At 37.7% G+C, this 21478-nt stretch overlaps 1 protein-coding gene and 1 long non-coding RNA gene across 51 annotated transcripts in view; one reads left to right on the top strand and one right to left on the bottom strand.

Annotated features, from left to right (window-relative positions):
• LOC117571866 (cell adhesion molecule Dscam2) overlaps positions 1-21478 on the top strand; it is a 74770-nt gene that overhangs the window by 4623 nt on the left and 48669 nt on the right. For 37 of the 50 annotated variants that reach the window (XM_052005460.1, XM_052005433.1, XM_052005455.1 and 34 more), the window contains exons 2-4: positions 1917-2128; positions 14535-14879; positions 18512-18682. In XM_052005460.1, coding sequence (XP_051861420.1) covers positions 2062-2128; positions 14535-14879; positions 18512-18682 — 583 coding nt within the window. In that variant the 5' untranslated portion in view covers positions 1917-2061. Of the gene's footprint in view, positions 1-1916; positions 2129-14534; positions 14880-16884; positions 17047-17233; positions 17396-17880; positions 18043-18511; positions 18683-21478 lie in introns of all 50 variants that reach the window. The other 13 variants (XM_052005464.1, XM_052005448.1, XM_034254307.2 and 10 more) reach the window with 3 other exon arrangements.
• LOC127565690 (uncharacterized) lies at positions 18756-19447 on the bottom strand. Its single transcript, XR_007955015.1, has 2 exons — positions 19351-19447; positions 18756-19300 (listed from the first exon to the last, which is right to left on the bottom strand). It is a non-coding gene; the product is annotated as an uncharacterized LOC127565690 (long non-coding RNA).

Below are 21478 nucleotides of genomic sequence, written 5' to 3'. Positions count from 1 at the left end.
CGACGAATAGTTTCTGAGGCATATGTCAATACGAGACAGAGACAGAGAGAAGTAGAGAGAGAGAGAGAGGGAGGCAAAGAGACATGGCAATTGATAGATATGGATGGAGTCATGTGTGTGTGTGTGTGTGTGTGGAATCGTGACTTCCTGCCCATCATAAAGTTTTAAAAAGCACGCGAATGTTTTGGGCAGGAGATGGAAGAGAGAGAAGGAGGGAAGTAGGGAGGTGATATTTTATGGATGACAAAAGGCACAAGACGATATCAAAGTGCCTGTTCTATCGCCCCACTGCAGCTGCCCGTTTTGAACATTCGCCCATTTGAGGTTTAATTAATGACATCCACATCGACAGTAGTCGCAGTAGTTGCTTGTCTCTCATTTTCCGCTTTTCCTCCCATTTCCTTTAGTTTCCCATTTCAGTTTCTCTGCTTCTCCGCTTCTAGCTATATTCGCTAATCGTTCGAATGGCTTTATAAATAGTTGGCGTTGTCTGCGGGTCTAATGTGACCACCATATGTGGAATTTGTGGACAAATTGTCGAGTTGATGGATTTACATAAATGTCTCGGATGGAAAGAGAAGCGTGTGCGATTAGGTCGTAGGTTATATTATGCCATGATTTATAAAGTAAATGTGATTAAGTTAAATCGCTTGAGTTCTTATCGCAACGTTGCTGCTCATCAAGTTGAATGTCGCCACACAGGTTGATAGCTTGCCACGCCCCAATGCCCAAATGCAAATATCGAATTACCAATTTATTGTAAAACAATTTTGCACATTCAGCAGGGCTAAAGGGTTTTGTTGTTTTTGTTTGTTACGAGTGTTTACTGCTGAGTCTCGTTTTGCTTGAAGGGTTGTCCGAGGGGTTGTTGCCTAATCGAATTACTTGCATTTCACTAGCAAGGTAAAGATACTTATTTGCTATTGATTAACATCGATGCAGACTGGGAAAATTTAAATTTGTAATTTTATAGAGGGATATTTTGTGTGAATGTCAATAGAATTCAATTACTTTAATTAATTTTTTAAATTAATTATGTAATTATTTACTTGTTAAGTACTATGTGTTTTATTCAAAGAAGAAAATATTTTTTGTGTTGTTAGGTTACTAAATTTGAAATGTTATATGCAAATTAAGTACATATTTACATTCTTATAAATTTAATAGATTTTAAATTTTCAAAAGATCGAAAAAGTATTCCTAATTTGATGTAACCTTAAACAGTTCTTATATTAGCTACCCATAGCATAATCGGGTCTTATAATTTTGTTTCTATAGTTAAACTATGTAACAGACAGACGGAGACATCTCGGACTCCATACGATATATGTACATATATATTCTTAATCAACTTTAACAGCCAATACGCAAGAGTCATATCCGTTTTATTTGTGGATAATCTGGTATATTTTGCTATCTATGGTATATTATGAATGTATTAGTATATCGATATACTATTTACAGACTAGGCGCCTTTTAGTATTTTTGTAGTATATTAGTTTTTTATAGTTTAAGAGTAATACCGCACTATTTTGCGTTAATTGAAAATAGGTAGCGAGTATCTCACAGTCGAATAAACTCAATTGTAGCTTTCTTACATGCTAATATATGGAAGTGTAACAAAGGGAGTTATAAAGCTGTTACCAAAGGTTTATACATAGTTATATAAAGCGACTGCTGCACATGCTTATGAATTATGCTAAAAATTAAATTGAGTACATTTTTCTTAACCGCAAAGCAACTCAGAAAATAAGCAAAAGGGAGTTTTACCCCCAAACAGCATCTAGATATATAAGTTTTAAGTCTGCTCGGACATGCTACAATAATTTTAAACTTGCTCATTTGGAAGAATATTATATTTTCTCTGTTTAAAGCTAATCCATTTTGCTCTCAATGTTTGCTTCTCATTCCAGCAGCTGAGTCACCGGGTCTACTCGTTTTCGTCGTCTCCATCGCCGTCGTCGCGTTTGCCGTGTTAACTACACCGTATAAAGGGTGTCTTTGAGCCCATTTTGCATAAAATCGATACAGTCAGCGGCCACCCTCAAAGCGGAGTGTAAAATGGCCTATATGATGCCAAACGAACGCCTCAAATGGCTAACATTGTGCGCAGCTGTTGTTGTGCTTGGTGAGTAATTTAATTTTTCCTGCAATTCACAACACTTTTCGCTAGAAAACTTAAATGATTAATATAAAATGAAATGCTAAATTATCAATTGAAGCAACCAATTCTTGTATACATGGCGTTTAAAAATAGCTTGTTGCACTAACAAATGGCTGAACAGATACATTTTGGTAGTAAACACATTGTGTGCAATGTTGTTCTTTGCTCTCTTTTTTTAAATTAAACTTTTACTTTTTCTTTGTCCCGGGTTGTGCTCCGGTTTTCGTATTGTTGACACATTCCATATCACACTGGGACAGGCCTTAAATACGATATGTTTCTTTATCATAACGTAACCATTTCTATGAATTTTTAATTGCGTTGACTTTACATTTAGATTGCTTTTGTTTCACTGTTTGCTTTTTATTATTCTTATTTGCTTGCCGGTTGCCTATGAATGCTAAATGTATCCAGATACACATATCTGTACGCATGAGTGTGTGTATTAAGCAGCAGATAAACTGCGGTTCATTGCCTGCTGCTGAATGAAAGATATGCGCTGTGGAAGTTCAAAGCATTCTCTCTTTATGATTAATGCCCCAGCAAAGCAATCTACGTCATTTTGTGGGTCACTCTGCAACGTTCTAATCACTTCTACTTTAGTAAGCTTTTGTTTATTGAGATGGAAGTGCACTACATGCTTTTAAACTTGTATTTTTAATAGGAGGGAAAACTTTAATAACAGATATTCAATTCTAAATAAAAATGACAGCTCATAAGTCAGCAATATCTGTAACTGAAATCAGCCAATATGGCAAATCTTATTTATTGAACTCAATTGAATGAATATGCATACTAATGTGCTAGTAATTTCCACCTTTTGAGCAGCAATTGGGTGGGGCAATCGCTTGACCCGTACACAAAGGCTTCGATTGTTTCATTGCCGTCTGCGAGTCGGAGATTTCTATTCAATTTATGAAGTTTTTTGGGACTGTCTGCTCCGAATTCGGAGGGATTCGAATATCTTACGGTCATGCCTTATATGATGCTCATAAATTGAAAGCCAAAAACCCCATTAGATTGCGGCCCACGTGTCGCATGCGTAATTTGCATTATCAATTAAATGTGCTCGCCGCTGCTCAGCGGCAAAGAGAAACAGAATAAATATGATGCAGAGCAAGTCGCTACAATTTGCGGCCAAGTTATAAATAAATTGACACAAAAAAATGAGCCAACAAGAAAGCAAAACAAAAAATAAGTGTAATAAGTTTTCAACAAAATGTGCAGAAAAAAGTAAAAAATAATGTTCGTCGCGTGCTTAATTTGAAATTTCTGTCGAATTGCTTGAAAAAATAATTATAGTTATGTGTGGAATTTTAAGCAGACAAATGAAACTGAAAACTATCGACAAGTCGCAATGAAATTCTGTTGAAATTGTAGTAAAAAAAGGGGGGAAAAAGAGAACTATAAGAATACCTGAAATCAAATAAAATTCGACGATAGAAGTGTGTGTGTGAGGAAAGTAAAGTCAAACAAAACATAATCGTAAAAGCGCAATAACAATAAAAAACATAACAAAACAATTTATAAACAGCGCATAAAATGCCGTAATTTATTACAAGCAAGCTTTATTCAAGTTTGATTCAATGAGATATGCATATGTACATAATGCCAGCCAAGACGCAAAGATACCAACTAAAAGATACAATGCTAAAATTAATTCTTTCGAGCGGCTGCCGCGTTTCTTGCGCTGATTGTGCGGGTCATCATTCAATTGAAATTGATTAAAAACATTTTGCGCCAATTTTCCTTTACATCTGTGTACAGAATGAAGTAATGAGGTAAATGTACTACTGAATACCCTGTAATTTGCATTTTGTATTTATTTAATTGACTCACAAAAGACCTTCTATATTATCTTCTTTTTCATATTTTATGGATACAGGGTATGGAAGTGTAAATAAACTTTCGTTCCATGTACATAACTGAAACTTTGTATGCTTATGTTGTTTATCAAAAATATGTGTTTGCTCGCTTGTTGCATGCCATCTAAAGTGCATCTTTTGTTTTCGTTGCTGCTGCTGCAACAGCACATTTAATTCGCATTTAATTCAATTGGATTGAAATTCAGCTCACAGTCGCTGTGTCTGCTAATCGTGATATTTACAGGAAGCACGTAATTTAACATGGCGCGAATAAAATAATTAAATAAGTAGAACGAACATAATGCTCATATAGTTTTTTGCTTTTGGTTGTTTGATAATTTTAAATAGAACTCAGACTTATTATGACATTATGAGTCGTTGTCTTTGTTATTGCTGACACATACTACGTAAATATAATAATTAATTATCTAGCAAGCTTCTTAGTCTTGCATCATTAAATAAACATTAATTCGTAATCATAATAAGAATGTATTGAGAAGATAGTTTAGAGCCGTAAATGAAATCATATTTTTGAGAGAAATGTTCTTAGGTAGTTGACTTAATTACAATGGAAAATATTTAATTTTCCAAGGCTTGTACTTTTCACTTTGAGTGAGAAAGAATTTTGTAAACACTCTTGGACAGTTATAAGCTCGTTAACTAAATAAGAATGTACTTTCAGATGGATAACAAGAAGTGACTCTTATTAACTTAACTGTTTAAAAAGTGCTCACAGATAGAAAAATATAATTATAGAATTTTCTTAGACTGCATCAGGTTTGGTTTGCTATCAAATACAATAGGAATTGCTTCTGCGCTGTCTTTATGTAACTGAGAGCACTCGTAAATTGTATTGAATGGGAGAATGGGAGAATGGTCCTCAAGTGAGAGATTAAAGTGAGATGTGTGCTCCACACGCAACCAGATCGGATCATATCAGATCACTGAACTGGGCTGCCAAAATAAAAGCCATTTCCTTTATGGCATCACAGAGATGAGACGAAGAAAAGAAATGTGTTTTGGGGAGAGGAAAAGCGAAGAGAGAGAAAAGCGTATAATTACAAATGATTGATGTACACTAGACGCGAGGAGAAACCGAGGTACCGAGAGACAACAGTCGAGAGATGAGAGTCGAGCATCGAGAGTGGAGAGTCGAAGACGCCGAAGATGGAGTCGCCACATTTTGCCCCCACTTATGAGGGGCCTCGACGATGGAGGCACATCACACGCGGCGCTTGTCTAAACAACAAAAGGCAAACTGACAGCCAAGGCAACGGAATCGGATCGGATCGGTTCGGATCGGATGGGAAACCACTCCAGCATGGAGGAGGAGCAGCTGCTGTAGCTGCAGCTATAGATTTTTCCTGCACATGATTTATTTTTAATGGTTTTTTCCGAAACGTGTCTCTCGACATCTCGCATGTTCGATACGGTTTATTATTAGTTATTATGCTTGTGCCAAGTGCCAAGGAATTGTCGACACAGCCGCAGGAATGTCGACTCTTTGTTTTGCCAGCGCTTTTCATGTGGAACTTAGGATCTGGCGCATACATACATCATTATCAACATTCGTCTAGTTCTATGGGCAAAGTTTTGTGCATTTCATTGTTGCAGCAATTTTAGCGTCATTATTTGGAATCTCAAGTCAATTTCAGAGTCTCGAGGCAGGCATAAAGCAAATAGTTTATGAATGCATTTGGAAAGTTTTGTAATACTGTAAAATCTATTTATTTGTTCATCATAAATTCCTTTAGAAATCCTCTCGACATTTGACAGCTTAAGCATCAAAGCGAGTCGTTGCCTCTTTCTGCATTCTTTGGGCCATTAAGAGCATTTGTCATACATTTTGAGCTCATTAACAGACTCGAGCAGACTTTTAAGTATTTCTATAGACAACCCAGATATGTCTAATGTTTCTATATATATAGATGGTATATGGTTAAGTGTGTAAACCTTAAGAATTTTACGAGCTGCATCGCTGACAATTTATGCTGTCTGCAACTTAAAAATGATTTTTGGGGGATTCAATTTACGAATCGTGTTAAGAGGTGCATAACATTTTATGTGCTGCTTGTATAGATATAAGTTAGAGGCCAGCCAGCGCGTAATCCAATTTGTTAATTCTTTTGACTGGGGCAATAACATAATTTAGTCTAGTGTGGGAAAATTAATTATTAATTCATTAATTATGCTCAAAGAAAATACCTTGCTTTACAATCTATTTAGCACATTTTTAACTGAGCAAACTTAATTAATTATTATGTTTATTGTCACAGTTATTTCGTGCCTCGAAGACTGGTTTTATTTTAATGGAAATATAGACCTTATACACTATTTTTTATTAATTCCTATACTTAAAACTTGCGACCTACTTTGCTATGAATCAAAAAGATCAACTTGTTATATTTTGAAACCAGTTTCGATATAAATGATATCATTAAAACAAATATTTTTATTGCATCAGTAAATTGAGCAGTAAAATTATGGAAAATTTGTATTTATTTTAATGAAAACAAAAATGAATATAAGTAAAATATGCTTATTCAATTATCGAAGTTACCTATTAGTTTCAACTATGCTATTCTAGTTCCTCTATCATCTCTTAGTAAACACAAAAGATGTTTTACAATTTCCAATTGTGTTCATTATTTTCTCTGCTTTCTTAGTTTTGTATGTTGGACTTAAGCACATGTGATTTACATGACAGCTAAAGTGAATTCGAATGCTTGTAGTCTATGTTATACTATATTTAAATTTAGGGTCTTGTTTTTTCTCACATGTTGCTCTAAGATAAAAATACTTTGAAAGTGGCAATAACTAAGTGCTGGTTGTAGTTGTGTACGCACTCGCTTCGTACCACCATCTCCATCTCCACGTTGTAATAATTATTTCCCCCCTCCTGTCATTCGCATCAACATCAACATCAACACTCAGAGAGAGAGAGAGAGAGAGAGAAAGAAGGAGAAAAAAAAACGAACTTGCCAACATATTATTATACTTATTTAATGTCTCTGCTTGGCGATGCCTTCAAAATCGTTTAGAGCCGTGCGTTGTTGCCGCATTTCACTCAACAAGCCCCTGAATGGGAATGTGGATGGTAATGGGGATGAGGATGGGGAACTGAGAACTGGGCTTCCGCTCCTTTTTCCATACACTCACTGTCAGGCGCTGTCTCTTCTGGGTGGGTGACTTACTGTGTGTGTGTGTGTGTGTGTGCGTGAGTTTGTTTTGCTCTTTGAGTTATGTATGCGTAGGTAAAGTGGATATTAAGTAAGTAGCTACACTTTTTTACGCCTGTCCAAACCATATTCTTTTCTACTCAGAACATAAATTTGTTATACACAGCATAACGTAAATAACAATTAGTTGAGAAATGCGATAGAAATCAATGCGCTGGCTGTAACACACAGTAAATTTAAAATTATAAACAACTCGCTGGAATTGATGAGATTAAAAAGTCGAATTTCAACGCTGAATTATGTGGCGTTAAATTAAAAAGGTTTATCTACACGAAATGGGGGCTAAGAAAATCTGAATTGTCATCTTTATTAACAATACGAAACGAAACAAAACAGAAAGAGTGGAAGATTAACATAATTTTGGCGCCCTCATAAAAGAATCAAGCCATAATTTGTAAAATATTTGATTGCCTCGCCCAGAGAGTTGAGGTGACATTTATCAGGCAAACATCATCTACGGCGCGTACGACGAGGCATGACAAGAGGTAACAGCCCCCACCTCCACCTCTCTCCCTCTCATTCGTCAGGCACTTCATGAAATGCTTGTACATTTTTGTGATGTGTGTTCGTAAACTGAGTCACGTTTTTTGGGGGCTGCCAACTTGTTGTGTTTTTGGCGCTGCTTATCGCAGCAATGCAATCGAGGCAGACAACAATGACAACAATTCTTTTATTTCGACTTAAAGTTATTTAAAGTTCCATTGCTCGCGTGTTTATGAGTCTCCTCCATTGCGACGTCTCGTGGAAATATCTCTTTTGCGCCTCGTTCTCGGTCTTAATTAATGCGTCGACAGCGTTTGGCTTGTTTTTTAATATGCAAAGCGCGTCGGTCTTTTGTATTTGCTTTTTTGGTGGGGCTGTCTGGGATGGCCAGCAGCAAGTTGGCAGTCCCACTTGGGACGCACTTCCCCCGAAGCTCTTGACACATTCCCATGCACAAACACTCGCACGTGCGTGGTCGATGCTCGTGAATGTTGTGCAACGCTTTCAGCGACAAACAAACCACCCTCACTCTGTCTCTATTCGTCTCTATTCGTCTCTGTTTCTCTCTTTCTCTTTCTGTCTATCTACGTATGGCAGGCAGTCAACCAGCCGGCTCTTGCTTCCCCCAAATATATCTCAAAGCGTTAGCAGCGCCAACTTCTACTTCATACTTTGCCGTTCCCGCTGGCATTTGTAGCCGTCGTCGTCATCGAGGCACAGTGGTGTGATTATGATATGCATCGCAATCGCTTTTTTAAGCTGAATTTATTAACATAATAAAAGTAAACAAACTGGGGTAGTTTTCAAAAAGTATACCATTTATATTAAAGAATGCATTTTTGGTTACTAAATTCTGCATAGTTTAAAAGTAAACAAACTAGCTTTAAAGTAAAGAAAAGTAAAATAAATATTTAAGAGTTTAATAATATTCGAAGATTAGTAACTAGTTGCTGAATAATTTTGTATCACAATAAAAGTAAAGTGAGAAAAAGTAAAATAAAATGAATATTAAAGAATTTTGTAATAAATTATTTTTGGAAACTAAGTTCAGCTAAGAGTGTTAAAGAATATAATGTAATGCATATTAAATATATACACACACAAATAATAATTTCTACCCAATAAATGGATGTACATATATATACATATGTATTTTTCAACATTATTTTTCATTGCGATTTGTGTTGTTTATGATTTTTATCTTATAACAATACAGTTCCACTTCACTGACTCTGCACTCTGAAGCTGTCATAATTACACGTTTATTTCAAGTACAACGGTTCATCGTTCTACATATTTTTATAAACATCACCAACGTGTAATTATATATAGTGGAATATATGAAAAAAATATATTATATAAAGTATAACACTTTTCATAGATTTCAGGACACTGTATCAGCTGTCGAGACACATCAACTGCATCATCATGCTCGTCATAAACCGCACTCAGTCTCTCAGCAACTTCATAACAAGATTCCACGTGCTATCACTTGGATTCTCTCTCTGTCACTCTCCCTCACTCTCTTTGTGCTTGTACAACATCCCACACCCAAACGATGTCCCATATTGGCTCCTGTTTGCTTAACGGGTGTCTCACGTGTGTCGCTCCAGATAAATGTCACCTTTCCATCAGCGACGCGTCGTCGACTCGACCGCAAGGTGGACAGCTTGTGGTTTCGCATGTCATTCATTGAGTTGGCTGTCGGGATTGGAGAATTGTTGTTAGAACTGCCTACTCTATCGGTGTCTAGTGGTTACTCTGCGTAGGCATTGAATGGCATTTTTTGTTACGCATTAGCTAATTGCATTTCGGGCCAACAACTTATAACTTAGTTATAACAGTTGCCCCTGGCTTTAACGTGACTTTGTGTGGGTCTCTGAAACACACGATACGAGTGGGTAAAACTGAAAAATACTCGCAGCAGACCTTTTAATTCTCTGTTTCACAGCTGTCGAACTGGTTTTTCATCTCGTCAGACAGATGTTTGCTTTGCCAAAAACAGCGCTTGAATAGCAGAAGAATGCTCCCGATCCGATTGAACTACACGCATCATTAGCTCAACACTCATTTAGAACTTCAACCGTAATGTTTGATGAAAATATCATTTAGATCGCGTGACACTCGCGGTGTTTGATGTTGCACACAACACACACACACTCACACACCTCCCCAAGCTGACCTCTCACCTCATGTGCGTGTTCAATTTTCGATGTTTGGGGCGTATTGTGTTTGGTGTTTTGGGTTCTCGGGCTTTGTGTCATACGTGTGCCTATTGAACTTGTGCGCTTTGTTTTGTTTTTCTTTGTCAGGAAGTTATTAATTTCGAATTTCCTTTTACTTTCCCGCTGCGCATGAAAACGACAGGAATCATTGATGTCTGTAATTACGTCTTTTTCGGCCTTTGTCTAAGCCTGGGAATCGGTTTATTAGCCAAGACTCATGTCAAATAGGCGTAGCACTGGCGACTGAGTAAAAGGGCTGGGCAGGTCAACGCATTGATTCTTTTTAATAGAAATTAGCTAATTTTTGGAAATAGTTATAGTCGCAGATATGTTGTTTTAACAGTGATATTTTCTAGGTACAAAATTAGGCTGTATAAATTATTATTAATTAGGTTTACAAAAATTCAGTTTTCAATAAGTGAAAACATAAAATTTATCATTTGTGTATAATTAGAATTTAGTTGTAACTTATCTAAACTTTATATTTAGAGGACAGCAGACTCCAGTCTTCATTTTACAATCAATTTACTAAATATAATAGCTGCTGTGATGATAATATTAAATGATGTATGATATTTTAAATAAAAGCTGAATCATTTAAAGGTTTGATTTAAGCTTTGCTAAATATGAAATGTTCTACATATGTATAGTATGTGGAATTCTTTTCTTCACTGCCAAATGATTTTAACAACTAGTTGGGATCTTATCATACTTATACCCACAATACTATTCTAACAGTAGTTCGCACCTACTTAAAAGTAGTGGCTGACTTTTATATTTATAGATCTCTATACTATACACGCTTTGGGAGTATTATGTAATAAATAATTTTGACAAAGTAACGCGACAACTTCGCGACAGCATTTTGCTTTAGCTAGAAATATATTTCCTATTACTCATCCGAGCCGTCACACACATTACGTATACGTACACACACAGACACATGCATAAATCTATTGCTTAGCTCGTTTATTTGTTTATTTAACATTCAATTCATTTGCGAGTGCGGTCTGTGTTAATGTTTGTTTACTGTGGCGCCATTTATTTGAAACGGCGTCTCGGAAGAGTCAAAGAAGTCTGGAAGCTCCCAGCTCCCACGTAGTGATCGTAAGTACGCTGGGAACTTGCCGCTTGCTTGTGGCACGAATCGACAACTGCAACTCAGATGACCTTAGCTTCCCATCAGCGTCAATTGCAATTCCCTCTGATTAATCATTTTGCCGCATAATTGCGTTTACACAGAGACAATTGACAGACGCAGTACGAGTATATAGAAATGTTTTGATATGCTTCATGTTTAATCAGACTGCATGTTTGTATGTATTGCACTGTGTAGTATATAGTACATATATGTAATTGGAAAATTGCGCTTCAAAAACAACTAAAGCGGCACAATTGACTGACTTGTGTCTTGCTGTCGCTGTCGTTGTCGTTGCTCTCCTCGTGGTTTTGTTGGGCAGCTGGTAACGTCACCGGCGACCTGGAACCGGTTTCTGTATGTTTGTTTATTCAGCTTTTGATTTGCCAAAAAAACAAAAAAAAAAAACTTTAAGCTGGGGTAAAAAGTGACCGGGCCACTTTATCTGTTGACCATTGAAGAGAAGAAGAAACACCTGCTGCAAAAATCTTTGCAAACAAAACTGAAGCTGCCGAAAAGCTGAAACAACGTGCAGAAAAGTTCACAAAAGCAAAACAAAGAAGATCAAAAGCAAAAGGCAGCTGGTCTCGGTGTCAAGGAGAAGCAACAGACAAAGGCAAAAGTGAATTCGGCAAAAAGAGAATTCATTCATTCTTCCTCTCTCTCTCTTTCTGAAGTGCAATGAAATTAACCAAGGATAATAAATGGAAATCATTTGCTTTTTATTCTCTTGCTGCGGGTGTCATGTTTTTGTCATAAAATCACATTTACGATCCCATAAAGTAAACCAGAAGAGGAGGAGCTTCAGTCTCTTTGCTCTCTTCAGTTCACTATTTCTATTTTATAAGCGAAAAAAAACTTTGTTTCTAATCGTTTTCTCAATGTTCAAACTGAAAAGCAGATGTGTAACAGCTGCAAGATATGAGTATGAGTATGAATATAATTGGATTTGCGGTGTTCCATCTGCCATATTTATTCTTATTCATCTCACTTTAAAATTTCGCTCTTTCTCTTATTGCTGTAGAAGGGTATTGATACCCGCTACTCATAGGGTAGAAGGGTATCCTATAAAGTACATATATATGTTTATCAGCGTTAACAGCTGAGACTAGACGACTTAAAAAAAATTCGAAAATCAAACGTATTGAAGCTTTATTTCTTGGTACATTTAAATATAATTAAGTAGTGCAAAAGTTATTTAAGAAATAATTTGGAATGCAAAAAGGGGCTTCAGCTAAGAAGCTTACTATAGTAATACGAGTATATAAAAGTATGTCGATATATGTACACGATAAAGCCTTAAGTATATTGTAGTATTTTTTGGGTATTTTAATTTGGTATCTTTTAAGAACAGTGGAGTATTACACTGTTTTACTTTTATTTAAATTGAGTATCTCGTAGTCGAGCACACTCCACATGTGTTTATACTCATATATAATAAGTAAGCAAGTGGAGTGGTTCTTATCCCTCCACATGGCCATCATATGTTTGCCACTGTGAATTTTTAATATTCTTTAAAGGAATTTAATTTATGAATTCGCAACGCGTTATTGCGCACTTCCTGTGCGTACATAATTAAGGAGTCATCATTGAACAACAATTGGGAAATGGAGAAATCAATTTGGTTGACCGCAAACCCAACTCACTGACACTCACTCTAATAAGTGGGTTTTGGAAAAGGGTATCAACACACGCACCGTCGAAAACTGTCACACACTCTAAATAGCTGGCTATGTCAGTTTAATTAATTCGTTGTCATTCTCCAAATGCCACAGTGGCGTGCCGCAAGCGGCAAGTTCTTTGCCGGCCTTTAAAGAATTTTACACTGCTATCAAAAAACACTTACATGCCACGCCCATTGTGTATATGCCCCCTTTTGCCACACTGCTTATTGTTTTTAATTATTCTCTAACAAATTTTGTTGCTTTTCGTGTCGTTGTTTGTTTGGAAAGACGAGCTCGACATTAATTAATGCGAGAGTGGAAATGATAAATTAGACAAGTGGCCACATGACCCCAAAATGCAACTGTGTGAACTCTGAAGGACATGCGAAATAGTCGTTATACTCGTATGTAGTAAAGCACGGCTATAGGAAAATGTAGAAAAGTTTATGCCATTTTAATATGATGATTTAAGTGTTTGAGACTAGCAATTAACTAGTTTAATAAATGATTAGATGACAAGTAAAGTTAAATTAAAATGTTGTCAATATTTGTAATTTGATTAGTTAAATGATTTAAAGTGACATTTATTTTGTTGGAAGCAAGATTATAAAAACTGATTTAAAATAGACATATAAAATGCTTATGAAATACATAACAAAATAAGTAAATATGCAACAAAAAATGGTTAAATTATGTTGAAACGTTTTCCAACTTATTTTGCTGGGTTAAAGATTTAAAAAGATGAATTAAAGTATTAAAACTAGCTTATATAAACTATCTATTATTGTAAATAATTAAATAATATAATATATAATAATTATACCAAAATAAATAAATGTGTTGTGTTAGGTGATGGCAATATTTGTAATTCATTAGGTGATGTGGTTCGAACTGATTGTGTTGGGTGAAAGTTCTATTGCCCAAAGGTTGATTGGAGTTTAGACTGGAAATCACTTAGCTAAATTGTTTTATACAAAGTATAAATTAAAAATAATAACATACTAGAAAATGAAAGGCATAACACACAGCTTGAAATGTTTTATTCACTGCTGTATATAGAATTGCGAAGCCTTTTCATATGAGACACAACTGAGCGCTGGCTTAAGGTGAGTCAGGCATTGAAATTGCTGCATGCCGATGCATAAAATGCGATACGAAATTGCTGGCGAATGCAGAAGTGAGTTTTGGGATGGGAACAGATGGGTTAGTTGGTTGGATGGTTCTGCCTGTGTCTATGGAAACTTTTGTTGTGCGCCGCAGCAGCAACAGCAGCCTCTTTGAAAGTGTCAATGAACGATTTTAGACCGTTCGCCTTTTGTTTGAGCTTTGCTTTGTGTGGGTGTGTGTGTGCAAGTGTGTGCAGAGGAAATGAAAGAGAGACCAGTTTGTAGTTGTTGTCGTTGTTGCTGGTGTTCTCGCAACAACAACGCGAACAACAGCAAAAGAGTTCAGCACTGGCTGCAGGGCATCCGCATAGCGAAGCGAGTTACTGATCCATGGCATTCAATTGTCGAGCAGCAACAACCACGACAACAACTGTGGAACAAAAGCCAAACTGTTGACAATTGACTTGGACTCTGACAAATATGATGACAAATTTACATGCATACTCGTATACACACACACAGATACATATATGCGTATACTTAATATGCGCATGTGAATAAACTTCCGTTCCGCTTGCCCTCAATATTTCAAGTGCTCTATGTGTTTTTAATTATATGTGTTAATTAATTTTCTCTCTTCCTCTTTGCAGCTTCTGTCGGCAACACTTTGGCAGCCAATCCGGCAGATTCTGATCAAAAGGGACCCGTCTTCCTAAAGGAACCCACCAATCGCATTGACTTCTCGAACTCAACTGGCGCCGAAATTGAATGCAAATCGAGTGGAAACCCCATGCCTGAAATTATCTGGATCCGCAGCGATGGCACCGCCGTGGGAGATGTTCCCGGACTTCGTCAGATCTCGTCGGATGGCAAATTGGTCTTCCCACCATTCCGTGCCGAGGACTATCGTCAGGAGGTGCATGCCCAGGTCTACGCTTGTCTGGCCCGCAATCAATTTGGATCCATTATCTCACGCGATGTTCATGTGCGAGCGGGTAAGTTGTCGGTGTTCTAGAGAGAGCAAAATGGAGTTACAGAGTGCAGAGCAAGCTAAATGGATGTTGGTTAAAACTAATTAGGAAAGAAACAAAATTAGAGAAGGAAAATTAAAATTCCTCGATTTTTAAAATTTTAATAAATGATACAATTTATGTATTAAATATATAAAACCAGTCAAGAGTTACTTGAAACAATGATGAACTTGTATGTTTGATTATTACATATTATTGAATAGCATAGGAAATACTATAAATATTATTCAAATAAATAATACATAAAGATTATCTGAAAAATACAGTTTCCAAAATAAAATTTTAGTAAGTGAAAAAAAGAAATAATTTTAAATAAATTCAAATGCAAACAAAACACTATAATTGTTACTTTCATAGTGTAGCCAATAAATTGTGAGTTAACAGTTATCGATTTAATATCAATTAATATAGGGTTTCTTTATACAAGTTTCATGATGAAATTAAGAAAAGCTAATTAAATGTGATTGAAATTGAATTTTATTTCATGTCATCAATAGTAAGCATTCTTTGCTAATTTAAAAACAGTCTCTCATTATTTTTTTTCACTTCAATTGTAGAAAGTTTTTTAAGACTTAAAATAGTCATGTTAGATTTATTTGGCAGTTTGTTTGACATGTTACTAAAGTATTTAAAACTACAGCCACATCCAAAGCTTGCACTGCACTCAATCAAATATTTATTTCAGGATTTCAGCAAACTTTCAGCAGAACTCGCGCTCCACGTTGGTTGTAAATTCGTCGCTACGTTGTTAAGGGCTGTCAATTTAATTACCAGCATATGTCGCTTTATAATGTGCTATGTAGGGAAATGTTTCAACGCTCTCTGTTGCAAAAAGGAAAATCATTATAGTTGCGATTTTGTTGTTGCTCCATTGCTTTGCAATTCGATGTCAGTTGGCATTTGCCTTAAATCGATTTGTTATTTGCACTTTCACGCTGTCTAAAGTGTTGAAACTTTTGCAGCACTTCTTGCACTTGCCAAGATACATAGTTTATAGGGTTTGGAGCACATGTGCCACCCTTTGTTGCAGTCGCCGTCTTGGCAATTTCACCGTAATTAATTATTGTGCAAGCTGTTGCTATTGCTGTTGATGATGATGCAATTGCCACACATCGTTTGCCCCGACGCGTCGTCACCTTGTCCGGTGGGAGGCCAGAGTTCATAGCAGGCGAAGTTCAGACTCTCTAGTTATTAGTTGGCTCCCCAAAGACATGCATATATGTATGTTATTTATGGACACTCATGTGAAAATTTGTAAACTTATGCGCTGTGGAAATATCCATTACTTCCGCTTGCATAAAGCAACGTTAAATAGGCCAGACTTAATGACTTCTTATCTAATTATGCTACAATCATGCAAGCAACCCCATGTCACTTGAACGCCACCTGGCGGTCGTGGATGACAAACAGTTCAGCGTAGCTTAGTCATCGGGTCGCGACAGTTGACGTGTTCGCTAGCAATTAGCCCCATGCCAAGAGAGAGACCTAAGAGACCTAACCCAATCTCTGCTTCCCTTTCCTTCGCATAAGAACTCAGTTCCTATTTGACTCCAAGAATTTATCATGTTCGTTTAGTGCCAAAAATATAAGTAAAGCAGAGACTGATGATAATGTGGCCAACATGAATGAAATATGGCTTTAACACGGGCTACACCTCAAATGTTGACTGGCTGGCTGACAACTAAAATACGTTTTTAATTAATTTTATGCTGCGACTGCGACTGCGACTGTGATTAAAACTATGTTTTTTTGTCTCGCACTTTTCACTTAATTGGCCGCCTAATTGTTTTCCGACAAACAGGAAGCTTACGCAGCGTGTGTATTTCCAGGAATTCTATTCAACAGAGTTGTCAAGCTTGAACAGGTGTTTTTTTTCAGCGTGAGAATAGTTTCAGATTCGCACAAACAACAACAGCACTCAGCATACACACTCAGCACTCTTTCATTCATATCGTACACCACTTTACAGTTGTTGCCCAGTACTACGAGGCGGATGTGAACAAGGAGCATGTGATTCGCGGCAATTCGGCGGTTATCAAGTGCTTGATACCCTCATTTGTGGCCGATTTCGTAGAGGTTGTCTCCTGGCATACCGATCAGGAGGAGAACTACTTTCCGGGCACAGAATATGGTGCGATGCCCAACAACAAGAACAAAATATACTTACTTAGTAGATCTCAGCATTATGTAGGATTAGGTTTCTACTAAAAACGCATGGTCATCGTGTTACAACATTCCTTCATGCAAAATCATTCATCAAACTATTATTCCCATCTTATATTATATGACTATTTTTGTTTCTTCTCCTGTATGTTTAGTCGTTTCGCAACACTATGAAGAGGATATACACAAGGCGTTTGTCATTCGCGGCAATTCGGCCATTTTGAAGTGTGATATACCATCGTTTGTAGCCGATTTCGTTAATGTCATCTCCTGGCATACCGATCAGGAAGAGAATTTCTATCCAGACACTGAATATGGTGTGTTTTCCTCACTCTCTGTCTTCGTCTGTCTCGCTCGCGCGCTTGCTCACTGCCTTAGTATATCTGTGTGTCTGTGTGTGTGCGTGTGTGTGTTGCAAAACAACACTACTTTTAACTACTACGTCTACCAGCAATATAATCCCCCAAAACACACACCACAACAACAAAAACAGCGACACCACACGTGTACAGTGCAAGAGCAGTTAACCAACACTAAGTACTAAGTACTTACCAACACCAATTATCAACAAACGACACCCAACACTGGTACACTAATATCTGTAAAATACGCGCCTCTCACACACACACCAAGTGTAACTCTGCAATGAGCTAACTCCATTAACCAACACTGGTTAGGTCAAAGTCGTCCCCTGTCCGCTCTTCATTCAGTTTGGTTTCTTTTCTTATTAAACATATATTTATATTAGTATTTTTATTTTGATTTGTGCTTATCAATGTGTCTTGTGCCATTTTTGCTTTAGTCGTTACCCAATACTATGACACCGATGTAAATAAGGCCTATGTGATCCGGGGCAATGCGGCTGTGCTCAAGTGCGAAATTCCCTCGTTTGTCGCCGATTTTGTTAGCGTTGTCTCCTGGCACACGGATCAGAATGAGGACTTTTTGCCAGGCAGCGAATACGGTTTGTTCCAAGTTTTCAGGTTTCTTCTATAGAGAGTTAGTTATACTATAAGTTGTTGTAGACTCGTGAAAAGTTCCCTCATTTTCCCCTTCTATAAATTATTTATTTTTCCATTTCGTTTTTATGCATTTTATATACACACATGATACAAAGTTGACTTGTTGTTCTCAGTGCGTGTTTATGAGCCATGTACCTAAACTATTATTAACCTTCAGCCTCAGACAGATACAGTGGAGACTTTCTCAGGGAAGTTTGCCATGGCATAGCATGGCATGGCTAAATATTTATGCACATCTCATCAAATTGCGCATTAAGCTGCATTAATTGCATTCGCTCCAGCTCGACTTATTTCAATTAGTCGCTGCTGGCTTTTCACACGCCCAACGTAAACACACGCGAGGTGTGGCAATCCTTTCCCCCCGCACTTCACTCTCATTAAGTACTCTAAATCTCATTCCATTCCATGTAGTTGTGCAACAGTTCTACGAGTCGGAGGTTAATAATGAGTATGTCATCAGGGGCAATTCGGCGGTGCTGAAGTGCTCGATACCATCGTTTGTGGCGGACTTTGTGCAGGTTGTGTCCTGGCAGGATGAGGAGGGACAACTCTATGGCACACTCGAAGACCAGCAGGGCACGGGTGCGATTCTCGAAACTAAGTTGCTAAGCCTTAACTCTTCGACAAACTGTCTTTCCCCCACATTATCCCACTGTACATTTTACATTTTCATTTATTTACTTTTACAGCGCGTGTATTTTACGATAGGTTTTTCGCTAGTTCATTTCGTTGATTATTTGCTTTTCCCTCAAACATCTTGCAGTCGTCAACCAGTACTATGAGGCTGAGGTTGTTTCCGAGTATGTGATCAAGGGCAATACGGCGGTACTTAAGTGCACAATACCAAGTTTTGTCGCCGACTTTCTGCGAGTCGAAGCCTGGGTAGCCAGTGATGGCACGGAATATATGCCACAAGATGATTTTGGTAGTTCTCCTAACTAGATTGTATTTGTTATTGATAAATAGTGGTTTCCCTCATAATCATCCCAATTCCTTTCCCAAAATGCTATAGCTTCATTTGTTTGCTTGTTGTTTCTGTACAGTTGTGAATCAGTTTTATGGCGCGGATATTTTAATGGAGTATGTGATCAAAGGGAATGCTGCGGTATTGAAATGCTCGATACCATCGTTTGTGGCTGATTTTGTGCGAGTTGAGTCCTGGATCGATGAGGAGGGCACTGAACTGCGTCACTCTGAAAACTATGGTACACTCAACACACACAGTTTGTTAGACTCTAACTTTAAGTTACCTCGGTTACCACGACTATCCAAACACTTTCCATGTTCTCTTTTGATTTCAACTTTTATTTTCCCCGCTTCATTTTGCAGTGGTTAATCAGTTCTATGAGGCCGAGATAATGACAGAGTATGTGATTAAGGGCAATGCAGCAGTGTTAAAGTGTTCGATTCCCTCATTTGTGGCTGATTTTGTGCGTGTCGAGTCGTGGATTGATGAGGAAGGCAACGTGCTGACCTTCTCCGACAATTATGGTGGGCAATATGCTATAGTGCAGCTCGGTTTAGACTTAAGTTAGCGACGAACCCAAATCCCCAAATCCGTAACTGAACCACAAAATTATCTATTGATTTGCTTATTTGTTTTGTTTTTGCGCAGTCGTTTCACAGTTCTACATTACCGAGGCAGAGAATGAGTATGTGATTAAGGGCAATGCGGCGGTGGTCAAGTGTAAGATTCCCTCGTTTGTGGCCGACTTTGTGCAGGTCGAGGCCTGGGTGGACGAGAATGGGGTTGAATTGTGGCGCGATAATGCAACCAGCGCTTATGGTACAGTCTTTAAAATCATTTAACCTTTTCTCCACATAGATGTTAAAACTTTTAAGCTAGTTCTTAGACGACTCTTCCCAACAAAAACACTTTCCATCCATCACTTTTGTTTTGTCAGTTGTCATTCAATCGTATGAATCGGAAGCGGATAATGAATATGTCATTCGTGGCAACTCTGTGGTTATGAAGTGCGAGATTCCATCATATGTGGCGGACTTTGTTTTCGTCGATCTCTGGCTGGACTCAGAGGGTCGCAATTATTATCCCAATAATGCCGAGGAGACGGGTACTTTTTCCATTTCGTATTTTTTTGTGTGGGTTATTGACATGCTTTCCAGATCCAGTTCCAAATATTACCTTATTTCATATTATGTAGTTTCTTTAAATTATTTTTTTGTGGTCCCTTCGTGTTTATCTCTACCAGTTGTGCATCAGTTCTATCAGACACGCGTCATCGATGAGTTTGTGCTGCGCGGCAACTCTGCAACCCTGAAGTGCCTGGTGCCCTCGTTTGTGGCCGATTTTATAGACGTTGAGGCTTGGTTAGATGAGGAGGGCGTGGAAATAATGCGTCCTCTGCCAGATGAATCCATTGGTAAAGGATGTTGCAGCTTAGCTTAGCCATAGGACTAGAACTCTTTTAATTCCTTTTATCTTTATTCCACTCATTATCCATTCACTCATTATCCTCATGAATGCTATTTCAGTGGTGAAGCAATTCTTTGAGTCCCAAGTGTACGATGAGTACGTGATCAAGGGAAATGCGGCCATATTCAAGTGTCAGACTCCATCATTTGTTGCTGATCATTTAGAAATAACGGACTGGATCGATACCGAGGGCGGTATCTATACCAAAAATATAACGGGTACAAGACTTTTGCGAATATCGGTAACATTGTAGAAACATGAAGGGGGGAAGCATCTGTTGTCTGTCCACAATTTTTACATATTATGATTTCGAATTACATTCCCGAACATACGATATCCATCTTGTCAATTTCCCAACTCTCGATCTCTCATCTACCTTCAGTTGTGCCACAATCCTACAGCGTCAATGTCATGGATGAGTCCATTTTGCGTGGCAATAGCGCAATTCTCAAGTGCCACATTCCCAGTTTTGTTGCCGACTTTATTGTGGTCGACTCGTGGGTTGAGGACGAAGAGCGGCAGATATATCCGCAGGCCGATGTCACAGCTAGCGGTAATTCATCTACTAGCTATTAAGTTCTCCTCTAAATGTTAGCCTTGTTTCTATACACACTCAATTCTAAATAATTCCCGTCCAAAAACGCATTCCATTCGCCAGCTTGTTGCTCGATAATCACTCAAGTGTTCAGTGCATTGGTCCAAATCTCCAAGAGCTCCTCTTCTAACAGGAAACCACTCTCATTGCTGCGCTGTTAGGCATTCAATTACTTTCTGTTTTCTTTCTTTTATTTTCACTTTCCTTTCTGCATACTCTTCTTACTTTATCCCAACTCCGATATTATGATTTCTATATCCTTTCCCTCGCTATATCCCAATTCCAAGAGTCGCTCCTGACTTGCCCAATATAAAACCTACCCCTTCATGTAGTCGAAAGTAGCGTTGTT

This window comes from Drosophila albomicans, chromosome 3 (genome assembly GCF_009650485.2).
Source record: "Drosophila albomicans strain 15112-1751.03 chromosome 3, ASM965048v2, whole genome shotgun sequence".
In the NCBI taxonomy this organism is placed as follows: domain Eukaryota; kingdom Metazoa; phylum Arthropoda; class Insecta; order Diptera; family Drosophilidae; genus Drosophila; species Drosophila albomicans.
The sequence above is the reverse complement of the archived record's forward strand: the minus strand, read 5'-3'. Positions and strand labels throughout refer to the sequence as shown.